The sequence below is a fragment of the Tetrao urogallus genome (genome assembly GCF_951394365.1).
Source record: "Tetrao urogallus genome assembly, chromosome: 1".
Taxonomy (NCBI): Eukaryota; Metazoa; Chordata; class Aves; order Galliformes; family Phasianidae; genus Tetrao; species Tetrao urogallus.
This window is the reverse complement of record NC_136813.1, coordinates 6,611,285-6,626,125: the sequence shown is the minus strand read 5'-3', so window position 1 is coordinate 6,626,125 and position 14,841 is coordinate 6,611,285. Positions and strand designations below refer to the sequence as shown.

Sequence of the window (14,841 nt, the reverse complement as noted above, 5' to 3'; positions counted from 1 at the left end):
ATGCCTTCAGCACTTTCCCCATGTTTACTTGTGTTATATTTGTGAAAAAGAGTGCAAGCTCCAGGGCAGACACAGGACATAAAAGTGCTAAGGAAGTGAGGAAAATTAAATGTGAAGATCATTACTTTTTGCCTCCTGTATCATCTTAATTTTTCCTCAGATGCTTACTGTTAACCCAGACTCAGCCATCACACACAGCTGCCTGGACTGTCTCTACCAACGTGAAAGTGAATTTTCCCTCCTTTCCCACAGCCACATCCTACAGGGAAAGAGAAGCTGGAAAAGACATTGACTTCCTGAGCAATGTGGGAAGTCTGAGGAAAGAAAGGATTCCCAGACCGTAAGGACTTTGCAAATTCTCAATTTTGACATTGTGTGAAATGTTGCCTAATGTTTAAAAAAGCAAACTTCTAATGTCTGTCTTACTAATAAGATCTTATCACAATTTAAGAAAGACACTGGAGTCCCTGAGACGCTGCAAAAGGATGGCAGAGAAGATAATTGCTATATGCCATAGTTCCCTCGACCAGCACTCAAAGAGAACACATAAGGCAAGAACACTAAACTCAATAATAAGAACTATAACGTTTTAGTAAATAATATGGTGAATTTCAGTTATGCCTTCTACTGTCATAGGTTTTCAACGTCATATCTAGAAATCCAGAAAACATCAGCAGAAAGAGCTTATGAGAAGTGAACTGGACACAGGTGTCCCTGCAAACAAAGGATATCTGCCAGAGTGTGCCAAACACGGTCACACTATATCTGAAGCCTCTTAACGAAGCATTTACCCTACCATAATTAAGAAAACTCATTTATACTAACCACTATGATGAAAATGATGTTGCAAAACCCATCTAATTGAAAGTATAGTAACACTCATCAACTCAGTTCAACACATGTGGAGAATTAAATTAAGGCCATTAATTAATTAACACATTTAGTAAGCAATGGTGTGTTAGTAAGGGGGTTAATTTCTAACAGAGCAGACCATTTCTGTTTTGGTCTCTTTAGTTAAAAAGGGACTCCATCCTAGAACCATTTTAAATCAACACTAAGTCTCTTTTCCTTTTTTTTTTTTTCCAAAATGTATATATTATATTTGTCCATGTGTTCCTCACTCAGCAAGAAGCAAAGCATCTGTGCAGTACTAATGGGAGAAAGCTAATAAATGTAATAAGATACCACTGGTCTGTAATTCAGCCCCGAGACACGAATGTCTCTAGCTAAAGAAATGACAAAGGAATTATACGATAGTTAAAAAGTAGTTACATTTTGATTATAGTAGATTGATTATTAGACATAATTTGAGTATACACAGGGATTCCTATTAATTTCTGCTCATTTGTATTGTTTTTAGCCTACATAAGTCTGAAATATCACATGCTTTTATTTATGCTTTTCCTAAGCTTAGGGCAATGGAACCCTACTCTGCACTCAGCCCCTGGGTAATACTATAACCTAAATTATCATCATCATCATTCAGATTGAATTAAGAGGCTTGAAAAGAATATGCATCTAGGGAGGAATCTCCAGACCAGTCTTGCTCAGATCATTACTGATAGCTATAATGAGAAGGGCAGTGGAAAATTTGCTTTGATGTATTTAGGGGCCTGGAAAGACTGCACTAATAATCTGATCAGTAATCACGACATAGCAAAGATACTGTGTTCTGAGCTGTTCTACAGGAGGGCAATTCTGAGAACTGATGAATTTCATTCTCTCCCACACCTCCCATTCTATTATCAGATGAGATTTTCAAAAAGAATTTATAAGAGTTTGTGGCTTACAGTGCTTTGAAAATCAAAGGGAGCTGTATTCCTACTTATATTAGGCTGAAAGCAGCTTTCCCCAAAAGCCCAAATATAAAAGAATCTGATTTTTTCAAGATTATATATAAACACAACAGCCATCCCTCAGTTTAGCAGTGTTTGGGAAAAATTTGTACTCAGTCCATTCACACATGATCTTACTGAAGTCTACAGAGAGTTCACCCCTGTCCAGATCAGGCCTGCTGTGTTTGTATCTAGAACATTGGAACAATGCTAACAAACCCCAAAATTTCAGTCACGCAATGCCAGCAAAATTTGTTTAGAAGCTGCTATTTTTATCAAGGTTTCTCCCCCTGTAATCCCCTGAGGCAATGCAATGAGCAAGCTTCTATATGGGCTCAGCCTCCTTTTGAATATTAAATTACTGAAGTTCAGAAGAATTTAATTAGTACTTCACCTACTTACCATCTTCCAGTGATGCCTCAACTACAATTATGGCACTACATTACAGGCAATTTCAGCTTAATTGAATAACTTGAATAAAACCTGGTTTTCAATTGCCAGAATAATCCCTATTAAGATAGGTGTAACTGAGTTATAAACAAAAAAGGTTATCTGTGCACGCTGTGTCTGCTACCAGGTTTATGGCAGATACTCTAGCATATTTGCCTCTGATATTACCACACTGTCAATAGGCTTATACTTATATAACACTGGAAATACATCAATTACCTGGGCATGAGCAACTAAAAAATTACAATGTCAAAGCAGGCTGTCAGGTAGGTCCCAAACTTTTAACATACCTCCTTTCAATTTTAACAGTTTGTGCCTGTTTCCTCCTAAACACACGTACCTACATGCAGTGTGCTTCAGTCACCATCTGCCTCTCTCTGTTCTCATGGGCACTCAGCCTTAACTGTTGTAAAATATATTTTCTTACAAAACCCTTCTACCATAAACTCCAACAGCAGAGAGCCTCTTGCCTACCTCTTGTGCCTTTCCTGAGGATACATTATTATATCACATTCTTCATATGAAAACAAGAAACAAAAAGGAAAGAGAATGAGAGCAAAGAAGGAAGAGAGAAATAGGAAAAAGCCCTGACTGCATTTTTTTTCTGCTGTTTCTTTACTCCAGTGCATTGGGTTAGTTCTGAACTGGTTCAGATTCCCCCCAGTTTGAGATAATGACCTGCCATAGGAACTGAGCTGATGAATTGTTCCACTTCAGTGAGAAAGTATGAGTACAAATTGCACCATGATAAAGCCAGTGTTGGAAAAGTTACAGAATGCCACAGATATATATTTCTGTTGTCCCCATAGTCCAGCTGAACCTGTAAAGTTTTTAAACCAATCTGGTAAGGACGTACAGATCAGTCATTGCTGGGATATATATCTACCTTGCTTCTCTGAATCTGTGCTGTCCAAAGACTTTGCCTGTGCGGTGTTTCAAATGGCCCCAAAGCACAGACATGCACAGTCCTCTTAAAGCTTGAGCGTGGAAATTCCCAGTAGGCAAAGTGCTAAAGGAAAACATGGGAAGCAAATTAAAATTTTCTAAGGAATTCCAACACTTAGTTTTTAAAGTAGCATGAAGACACGCTGAGTTTTAACACTTTGCTCAAAACTTTTTTTCCACCAAGTTTAGAAAAATAAATGCTGGCATTTGTAGACACATGCAGCTCCACTTCTTCATTAGTATTGAATGCATTAGTGTTTAGTAGTCCCTGTGGTCTAGCTTATATACTCTTAAATAGAGAAAGGATTAAAATTAAAACTACTAATTTAGTAATATACTAATCCCAGTGTATGTATGACAGTGAAGATAACTAGCATTTTACATACTGCTGACCTGTCTTGGCTGTTTCTCGGAGGACATTTCAGACATTACTAAAGCATAAGCAGTGTAGAAGCACCCTTGTTTGCACTTAACTGTAAACATTCCTACTCTTTAAATGTCATATTGTCCAATATACTGAAAAAGTAATGTTATTTCAAAACAGAAGACAAACTCTGAATATAATCATTATGAAGATAGCCCAGTTTCACCTGAAACATCTAATGCAGACCTGCTTAATTTGCAGATCTGTAGCAAAATAGTAAAAGAAACCGACTGCCTATTGAGTGCTCAAGGGGAAACAGGAGTAACTGGAATGCGAAATCAGATGCAAGTGAGGTCTTCAGAGGTTGGCTGATGTCATCAACACTCCAAGAACTGTTTACTTTGTACTATTTTGACCAATTCCCAGTAATTAATATAAGACTTTATATTCACATGCTGCATACTCTTACAAAAAGCTTTATTTCCCTGCTTAGAATTTGCTCCTCTATTTGATGAAAGGCACAGTTTGTGACACAGACTTCAAAATAGAAACTTCTTTACTTGTTGAAAATGTTCTTTTCAGTCCTTCCAATGTCATCAACTGCAGCCATTTTCTTAAGTCAATTATCAGGTTTAATGCATTTTAGATTTGGAAGCACAAAGTTCTGTCACTAAAGGTAGATCAAATCCAATGCAGCAACCCATAACCATAATGGAAGAGAGGCTTTGAAAAATCAAATGTTTATATTTTCTTTGAGAAACAGTTATTTTCTGCATGAAATATTTTAATCTGATAAGCTAAATTCTAAATCTAATGTGTCTAAATGAAGTGTTCTGTTTGCATTTGGAATATAACAGGTGTAATACAGCAGGCTTGAGTCTGTTGACTGAAAAAAATGAACTGCATCTGACATTGCTCAGAGTATCTGCAAGTCTCAAAAGACTGAAAGCTATCCATAGTGCTGCCATTTCAGTGGGCTTTGACTGCCAGACTTGATGATATCCCAGTGTAGTTCACATTGCCTTTGCTTGAGAGGAGGGGGAGACACCTTACAGCTGTAACAGAAATCAACACAAACTGTTCATAAAGATCATGGTTGAGAATAGGGAGGCAGGGAGAGCTCCTCTGAAAGCAGCCAAAAAGTGAATTGATCAATAAGGATGCAATCATCTTGAACAAGAGGGCATCATTACATGTTAACAGCTACCTAGTACAAACGTGTACTTTGTGAGTGGCTTACAGTATTAACAAAAGCCATGTGTAGGTGTAGGAATGGATATAACAGAAGAGTGAAGAAGATCCAAAGGAGAAATAAAGGAATGGATTCTGAAGGCAATTCAGAAAAAAAAAAAAAAATAGTGATGTAACAAAAGAATGTTACAATGATTAGGTATGGAAAAGAAAATAACAGGAACAGAAAAGACATGACAACAGAAGGTGCTACGGGAGATCAAGGCCATAAACAGTGCAGATCTGGAAAAAGTCACCTGAGTCATCAAGACTGCTGACTGTTTCATGACATTTTCCCCAATTGTTTCAGATTGAGTAGTTTCATTATCACTAAGAAATTATTAGAAAGCAAATGACGTGGTTTGCTGACATAGATCTTTTGCAGGGAACTAAATGGCTAAAAGGCTTTTTCATTTGAAAAATCATTCTGAGAAGCTGCAGTTAGCTAATGGTACCAACATACTACATAATAATAATCCCTAAAGTTCTTATTTAAACTTGATTCTTCAGAATAGATGGAAAATAATAGCCTATTCAGGAAGACCTTTTTTTATCTTGATGCCAGAAGTCTGTTTTTTTCACAGGTCCACGCTCCACAAAACTTTATTACAAGATGAAATAGGAGTCACAAGAAACAAGAGTTATAAAAGAAAGCACTTAGAAACAAAATACAAATTAACCTGAGCACCTCTTAGTGAGGCTGTCAAGATATTCCTCCACATGTTTTGAAGGCTTGGCCACATCAATTCTATTTCTTCATGCTAAAAGCTGAAGTAGAGGACCCACGTGAAAACTTCTGCTTTGTATTCTTTAATATCTGGTACTGAAAAAAGGCATTTTTCATGAGGAACATCACTGGATGTATAAATGCATAGATCTTCAATGTAATGAGTGAATTATGAGGCTATTCCTTGGTGAAAAGGTGTTATGGCCATTTAATGCTTCATTTAAAATGGAGAGTACATTCCCAAGTGTCAGCAGTAGCTGAAGTCTGACAGAAGGACATTTCAGCTGCTGAGCTCAGGGAAACAATTGGTGTTGAACCTGTCTGACACTTCAAAGAAAAATCCTTCCTCTTACAGTCTGACTAATAACGTCAAGATGCTTTATTGCACTTCTCATGAGTAGGTCATGAAACACTTGGAAAGGTGGCAAGTACTATTACAGATGCCATACAAATAAACTGATATTTTTGTACTTACAGACTCAGTAAAGGAACTGAGAGAACACACAAATCTTACGTCTGTAGGATATAGTGATGATTCAATTGATTTATTTGATATATTTCATTTATTTCATCCGGAAAAAAAAATACATATAAAGAAATCCAACCACCTTTACAACAGTACGTCTATTCTTGGTTTATTTGATATTCTATGAGAATGCTATATGGGCAATGCATCAAGTGAAAACCAGCTCAGTGAACCAGAGTAGCTAGTCATATGTAAAATATTATAGAAAGACAAAAAGGATTCCTGAAATCTCTCATCTTCTGGATTATAAGTGACAGACTTCACCAGAAATGTTTGCAATATATAAGTCCTTTTTTTTTATTTTATTTTATTTTTATTTTTTTTTAATAAGACTCAGGAACAAGACTCCTTAAGGAGAAATCTGAGACCTGAAAAGAATAAAATATGTAACAGCTAATTAATACTAACGCATAAAGCACCCAGCAGATCGGGAACAGAGCGAGTCTCCTGAAACTGCAATTTGTATTAACACTTGAAAAGACCTGCAATACCTAGGAGGCCTTTCTAAAATAAACAGTGTCCATTGCCTGAAAATATTTCCAAATTCCTTTGAAAATTCCTTTCTTTATTCTTCAGGCAAATCCAGCAACAGATAATGGGCTGGTAGACACTGACAGAATTTGCTGTGCTAGCGGGGAGGGGGGGTTTGAGGGTGGGGGTGGACATCATTTATTTTGTCAAAAACAAAACCACAAAAAAACCCAAGAAATTGCAAGGCCTGAGGTTTACCTCAACTAGCGAGATTTTTCCAATTAAATCACCCACTGACAGAGGCAATTCTGAGTGGTTTCTTTTCAATTCTATCAGAAGCTGTAAGGATAACAAGGTACTGTCTGCAGCAACATACACTATGGGGAAAGTCATCAGTCAGAAATCCACTGCTAAAAAAGTCCAGCACGCAGAACCAGCACACAGAACAGCACATCTAAGTATGATGACAAAAAGACCCACACTATTCTTCGTTAGGACTACGACATTCAAATTTTGCATCATTTTAGGATGTGCTTCAGAATAAGATGGCAAAAAATTGGAAGACATCCCTGCCTGCATGAAACTGAGAAACAAAATATCCTTCAGAATACTGATTTATAAGCTGCCTGGAAAGAAAATGAAATTAAAATTCAGAGCTCTTTTTGGTACTTTTCTAAGAGCTAGAACCAGCATAGGCCCATTTGTCTTTTCCCTTTGTTTCTTCTTAATCCAAATGCATTTTCATATTAAAAAACACAGATCACAGATAGAGATCTACGATATATGCCTATCTGTTATTACAGTAAGAGATTAGAGAAAAGCAGTACATGATTAAACATGTAACAAACGTTGTATCTTAATGAAGCAACCTACTGAATATTCAGTGAAAATCCACTAACAGATACAGACTGCAGTATGGGGCTTTGCCAATAACTGCATATTAAAAAGGGATGGGAAAAAAAACACAACAATAAAATCACAACAGCACCAACAAAGGATAGGAAGCTAGGAGGGCAGAGATCAAAATTATTACTGTAAGATCACTGCTACTGGGCTGAGCTACCCTGGGGCTAAAAAATGCTTCATGCAGATCAGCCAGACTTATGAAATGTAGTCAGTGTAAGCACAGAAAGGGATGCCAGATCAAATTTTAGATGGGTTGCTAATATATCTATGCATACATTAATGTGTCCTCTACATAACCTCAGTTAATTTTGCTACCGCAAGAGAAAACTTCAGACTTCTGTTCCTCACATCTACCACAATTCAGCCTCTCACAAGCTCCACCATCTTTAGGAGCCTCACTAAGGAATGAAAGCATGTGCTATGGCACAGCCTCATTCATTTGTCACACCCGAATCACAGAAATTTAAACAAATCAGCCTTCTCTTCTTTCCTATAGGAGCCTCACCTCTGCCATAGTGTTCTTCTACAGTAATTAGAACCATGCATGTTCAGACTCTTCTCAAAGTAATTGAGGCTTCTTGTTGCATTTAGATGCTCTCCATAAAATCACTAGAAACTACATTTACACAGGAGAATCTGGCAGGGTAACACTGAAAGCTGTTGTCTAACTCTGCTTTCCTGATAGATGGAGGTATTTACAGGAGCAGAAGACTTTCCTGCAACTGCTAAAACAGCTCCATGAGTCTATTTTGCAACGTTGTTTAGAAGCTCTCTGTGGCCACTTTTTTAATCTACAACTCAAGTGATCCTCTGCAACATCACGAGTCTTGGACTTAGTTGTTTTCACTGTGACCAGTTGGATGACTTTGTGATTAATACAGAATTCAGTAGTAAAAAAATAGAAAATCATGCTCTCAGAATTTTTCAAATTGAGAAATGGAGCTGTTGAACAATATCAACAACAAGTATAGAATGTTTTGATCTTATTTTTCCAAGTGTTCTTTTGAACTCAAATGTTATTGAAGACTGAATTAATTCATGAAATAAATAGTTTTTATCCAATCTACATTTTTAGACTAAAAAATGTTATTCTTTGAGACAGTTTCAAGGAAGCTCAGACTAAGGAATTATACACAGATTAATGAATCATCCAGGATTATCCTTAGAGCCTCTTCCCCCCCACCTTTGTTAGTTTGTCAGAAAAGTACAGCAGCCACCATCACAAGGTCTGACTCATGCTGGGACAAGGCAGGTTTCAGAGGTGACAAAAGCAGTTTCATTAGAGATAGAAAAGGGTACATCCAAATTTATCAACCTCTGCAGGAATGACCTTCCTGCATTTAGGCACATAGAAAGGATGATAGGAGTGCAAAGAGCACTCTCTGCACTCACCAGAAGATGGGAGTTGAGAAAGGGAATACCAGTTTTGAGCAGAAATAATGATCAAGTGGCATTGTCTTTTCCACACTGCATACGGGGGACTACAAATAATTGCTAAGATAGAGGCTCTTGCCATCACTAACAAAAAAGAATGATTGGAATCAACGTGTTTTGGTGATGGAATAAGGAAATCTTCTGGAAAGCAATTAACAGAAGTCTTAATTCATGGATAAGCTCAACTACGGAGACCTCTAAGAAAACAATCTGCTGATTTGCTTTGCATGGAGAGGATTTTCCCTCTCTCCATTGGAAATTCATTCCATCACTTCTGACTTTCTATAATGTGGGTGCAACCATGCTGAGCTGCATGAGAGCAGGGCAGCAAGAACAGGAGGAGTATGCAGAGCAGCTCCTTCCCTTCTACAAAGTAGGGCAGTCAAAGAGGAACCAACTGAGACAACCAAACCTCCTTATTTAAAAATATCTTAGGATAAGATAATAACAGTGATTTACACGCTACTTCTTTTTGTACAACTGCCATTGATGCTTACAGTTAAACCTTACTTTAAATTGGGAAACAGAGATCAGTAACAGGAATAGCCTGGCATTTAAAATATGCAAGAAATCACAGAGATCCAAGATCCTTATATGGATTTTTACTTCTAGGCTTACCTAAAGAAAAAGGAATTTACTTTAAAGAACAAGATATTCAATATCACAACAATGCTAATAAGGTTCATTCAGAAGCCAGAGGTTTCCATTATTTAATGAACACTGATTAGCAATATTCCTAGGAGGAAGGGAAAGAGAAGATTGCTTCATTTGGAGACAGAGCTTGCATGTCTAAATTCCAGGTACGTCTGTGTTGTATTCAGATTTCTCAACACACCAGTGCTTCCGAAGGCACCTGATTTCTAACAAGGCATTTTTTACTGAACTAGCACTTTCTAAGCCATATAAAGACCTCAATAGAAGGTTGCTGAAGCTGTAATAGTCTGATCAAAGGACTCTGAGCTAATCGCACCATCTAGTGTAAAACAGGGGAAAGTGCACTACAACTACTCAGTATGTTACACACATTTTCATTTCATGGACTAGAACACCACAATTTCCTTACCTTCACAAATTGTAAAGAGCATTTATCATCGCAGTATGTCAACTCTTGCAAAGAACTGCTGAGGTGCTAACAGTTTCCCCAAATGTTAATACAGGAACATAACCAAAAACCTCCTTTTAAGCTTCTGTGTTTGACATTCAAAGTTGCTGAAGCTATTGCAAATTTTACCTTTTCCACACCAATAGGTAGATCAACCTTTAGCAGAAGCTTGCAGCTTTCTAATAGTTAGCACATACAATCACAGTGAAGAGTGTATAGGAGAAGCTACCTGACAGTTCATGGAGAAATCTGAGGGTACAAAAGTAGAAGGCACAATGAAAAGGGGATCCTCTTTTCATCTTAACTGTTCTTTCTTATTATTATCTTCCAACAGGAAGTGATGTGGCTACTGTCCAACAGAGTGTAGGGACTCAAAAGATAACAAGACTGACTAGCCCGTGTTAGAAAACCTCTACACATTCCCAAAGAGTTTTTAGCATTATTGGTACCTGAGTGTCTCTTTTCATAATGGCTGAGGACCATATTTCTGATTATTCAGCAAATAAAACTGCTGAGATGTCAAAGAAAATTTGCTTTACAGCTTGGTATCTGACAAAACCCAATCCCTTTGAAGTATCCAGTAGAGACTAAGTCCACTAGGATAATTGTGTACTACATCAAAGTACATAATCCAGAAAGTGAAACTACAGAAAACTTTTTTACTACTTTGTACAAACAGCTTGGAATCCATTATGAGATATATTTGTACTATGCAACATAATGCATCAAGCATTTGAATTGCACATGTGTTCATAAAGATGGGCTGAATCCTTGTGCTGAGGATTAGAAAGTCTTTCAAAAATCCCTGGGACACTGTACTTACAAATATATGCAGTGGTAAAGACAGGTCAATGATTTATCCTTCTGAATCTCAACTATTCATTAAAATTCTAGCTGTAATAATGCAAGACTGTGATAAAAACCTCAAGCTGCCTTACGAATGCACACTGAGATACTCACTAGGAATTTAGAGTGAGGGCAGTGTGATGGTACCAAGCATGCTACCTGAGCAAACAGTGTATAAATAACTCTTACGGCTTCCAGAGATGGCTGTGGTACAGTTTAGTTTGCAGCCACACTAGAGGGGAGCTTTCTAATTGCACAATCTTCACATGTTTCTTTCCAAATGAACACAATTGCATGGAAACAAGCAACGTTGTCCTAAGTGACTTGAGTTTGGCAGAGTAAAAAGTAAGATGATTAAGATGGACGCGTGGCTTGGCCTTGAGATCATCCTTTGGTTCCAAAACATCTTTGTTATATTATTTCAATGCTCAACATTTTCATTTTATTATGCTAGTAAGTATAGTTTAATGAGACTTCATTGCATCCTTTCAATACTGAAAAGAGGATTATAAAAAACAAAACTTAATTTTTTACAAAATATGATAGTGATACTACAAGAAGAAATGATTTTAAACTAAAAAGGGAAGAGTTAGGTCAGATTTTAGTAGGAAGCCTTTTATCCAGAGCATATTGAGGCCTTGGCATAGGCTGCTCAGAGAAGCTGTGGATGCCTTGTCCCTGGAGGTGCTCAAGGTTAGGTTGGATGAGGCCCTGGGCAGCTGATCTGGTGAGTGGCAACCAGCCCATAGCAGAGGGAGGCTCTGACATCCTTTCCAATCCAAACCATTCTATCATTTTATGGTTCTGTGATACTACTGTTTCATCATTCTATCATTCTGATTCATTCATTCTATGAAATACAAACTTTGGAAAGTCATCCTGTCATCAGGACTCTTTGCAGAGCACAAAAGACCGCCTCAGAAATTTGTTGAGAGGTGCAGCATGCTGCTGCAGATCCCACTGTGAAACACAGGTAAGTCAGGCAGTTATTTTAACCCCACTGAGTCAGAGTGCCATCCCCCTGCCCATGCGACACGCTTGCAGGCTGGGTCAGGCTGACAGTCTTAGTGACACAGGAGTATGGGATCCCTCTCAGTACAAGCAAAGTTATGACTGATTTACACACAGATTCCCTTTGCAGCAAATGTCCTGACCTGCATCCAGAAAACAGAGGCAGAACCAGTCAGCCTTTCCAGTGCAAATAGCTCTCATTGGAGTTTCCTGACAGTTTTATCCTACTCCAAATGCCAATGTCTTCTCAGTCATAAAACCAGTGCTGACAAGCTGTATTTTGACTTCAGCATTTGTTCTATATCCTCCGAGTAGGATTTCAGCAGTTCCATATCTCACACAAGAGAGCAAAATATGTAAATTCCAGGCATTCTCCCTGGGAGGGCACACTACGAGTTGAGAGACAGCGTGCCCCAGATTTAAGTTATTATTCAGTGCAGCCATGTTGTGAAGAATACTGCTGTGAAGAAAGTGGAATACTGAAGAGCATTTAGGAATAGGGTGAAAAATCCATAGTCTAAAAAAATCCAATAACCTATTCTGATTGGGTTTTAGAGAGTTTTGAATGGTATTTCTCAATTATGCAGAAATTTAATTAACACAAATCTTTTAAATGGGAATTACTGTTGAACATCAGAAACAAAAGTGAATCCAAAGTGGACATTTCAGACAGGCAGGGTACAACAATGTCATGGATTTACTTCAGACTCCAGAGCTAATTCTCTTCTGAAGGGTAAAAGACAAGGGTAAAAGACTGCACAAGAAAAAGCAGAAACTTCAAAACCATCTGAACAGATCAATTACTAAATTTAGACTAAGTGGCAGACATGAGACATTACATCCAATGTGGGTCTGAGGGAAAGATGGGAAAGGGACGGAGCCAAAGACAGAAATCCTCCCACTCAGTGGAGAACTTGCAGGACGTAATGAATTCCTAAAGGAAACACTTCACTGCTTTTTGTCTACACATCTGGCAGCAACTACTGAAAACAACATCCTACTATTGCACAAGTGATTACACTGGGGCCCATTGAAGACAATAGATATCTCTGGATCTGCAGATATCTCTGAATACTCTTCACCTCAAATAGAGTAGGGATGGCAAGAATTTTTTTAGTCTGCTGTTTTCCCTTGAGATTACACTGAAGTTAAATGGAGGTCATCCTTTGCAAATAACCGAATTCACCTACTTCTGCATAAAGAAATACAACACTGGTGATTTCTACAGTGGAAGTTAGGTAGGCAATGTGGAATTCTTCTAAAACATGAAAAGGCAAACTATGTATAAAAACTACACAAAGAAATAACAAGGCCATCAGAAAAAAATTGTGTCAGTTGGTTATTCCACAAAGGCTCGATGAATGCCAGATGAATTCACATCAGTCTTTAATAGTAAATATTTGTTTTCACTTGCCACAACACTGTAATCTCTTTACTGGACAAGCAATGACCATTTCATAGCCTTTTGGCACTGGAATGTGTAAAAACTGTCTGCCTTATTGGCTTCTTAGTTAACAGCCTGAACAAATCCATTACCCAGAACATCACCACCATTATTAAAAATACTTCACTTTTTTTCCTCCCTTTTCTAGGCAGAAAGAAAAGAACAACCAATAAGAATACTATTGTGCTCCTTTTACTAAAGGAGTTTCAGGAACTTCTTCAAACTGTTGCAAAAGAGCAAAATTTTCCAAAATTGAATTATTTTTGGTTAATATTCAGGTTCACCATAAACATTTTGCCCAGTCAAATGTGTCAGAGAACAACATACGCAGACACACACACACAAAATCCCTGTAAATAGTTGCTTTCATTGACAGAAAGGTGTCTGTACATCACTCGGAATGGTAACAAAACCCACAGAAAACAGCAGATGTTTGAGCAGTAGATCTGAATGGTGACAAATGAGTTCCCTTTTCATTTCACATCTTATGACTTTGATGTAACTATATGACTTGATATAACTATATAACTTTGAGAAATGGAAAAAGCAGGATTCCATCAAATGGCACTTTTTTTTTTTTTTTTTTTTTTTCTCCAATTTATGAGGACAATCAGGATGGAAATCCTTCTGTTAGAAAATCATGATAGTATTGAGAACATACATTATTCTTTTTCAGTGTACAGAAAAGAAGGCTCATTTGCCAGGAGTGATTTTTCCTCAAGCAAAAATCTCACATCTCAATACAAGCTTTGCCAGATAGACCATCACCTATCCCAATACAGCCTCAAAATCCAGACACGGGACAATCAAATCTAACCAGTACATTCCAAAACACAGTTTGGCTGTTTGCACAACAAGATAAGGTTCTCAGGGGCCTTCATATTATACATTTTCTCATACTGGAGAGTCAAAGCCACAGCAAACACTGATCCTACCTTCAAAGGAGAAATGTGCGACTGTAAGACATATCCATGGACATTCTCTATTTGAGATAAGTTCTTCTCTGACACATGAACAAGCTCTGGGCCTCTCACTTCATGAGTCAATCGAGGCAAAGTATGATCATGTGGAACATCCTCATCTTGATAACGGTATTTCTAGAAAAAAAAAGATAAGCAGGGAGAAATAAGTTTTCAGGAAGCAATGGCTATGTGTTAATGTAAATGTCAGATACTGGATAAGCTATCAGACATTAATATAACTCTTGCGTTTTCTAATCTGTTCTAGAAAGAATACTTAATTCTTTATTTAACATTTCATCAGTGAGAGAAAGCCTTGTACATAGCTTGCTCCAAAAGTAATGCCTCCTATTTCTTTCCACTGAAACTACAACAGACACAAAGAGCATGATAACACTATTTGATAGAGCCACTTCTCAGCTACAAAACACTATTTTTCAATATAGTAACCACTATTAGCTATGTTTTGTTTTGTTTTGTTTTGTTTTGCCAGTGATGAACAAGTGTCTGCATGTTGCACTAGTAAAAATCTGCACGAGCAAAGGTGAGCCACTGTTCTTGTCACCATTGCTGAGACACACCACCCACCAC

General features: G+C 37.6%; 1 protein-coding gene across 4 annotated transcripts in view; it reads right to left on the bottom strand.

Annotated features, from left to right (window-relative positions):
* DLG2 (discs large MAGUK scaffold protein 2) overlaps positions 1–14,841 on the bottom strand; it is a gene marked incomplete at both ends in the record, with an annotated part of 740,481 nt that overhangs the window by 524,039 nt on the left and 201,601 nt on the right. For all 4 annotated transcript variants that reach the window (XM_079537732.1, XM_079537733.1, XM_079537734.1 and 1 more), the window contains one exon: positions 14,227–14,388. In XM_079537732.1, coding sequence (XP_079393858.1) covers positions 14,227–14,388 — 162 coding nt within the window. The remainder of the gene's footprint in view (positions 1–14,226; positions 14,389–14,841) is intronic.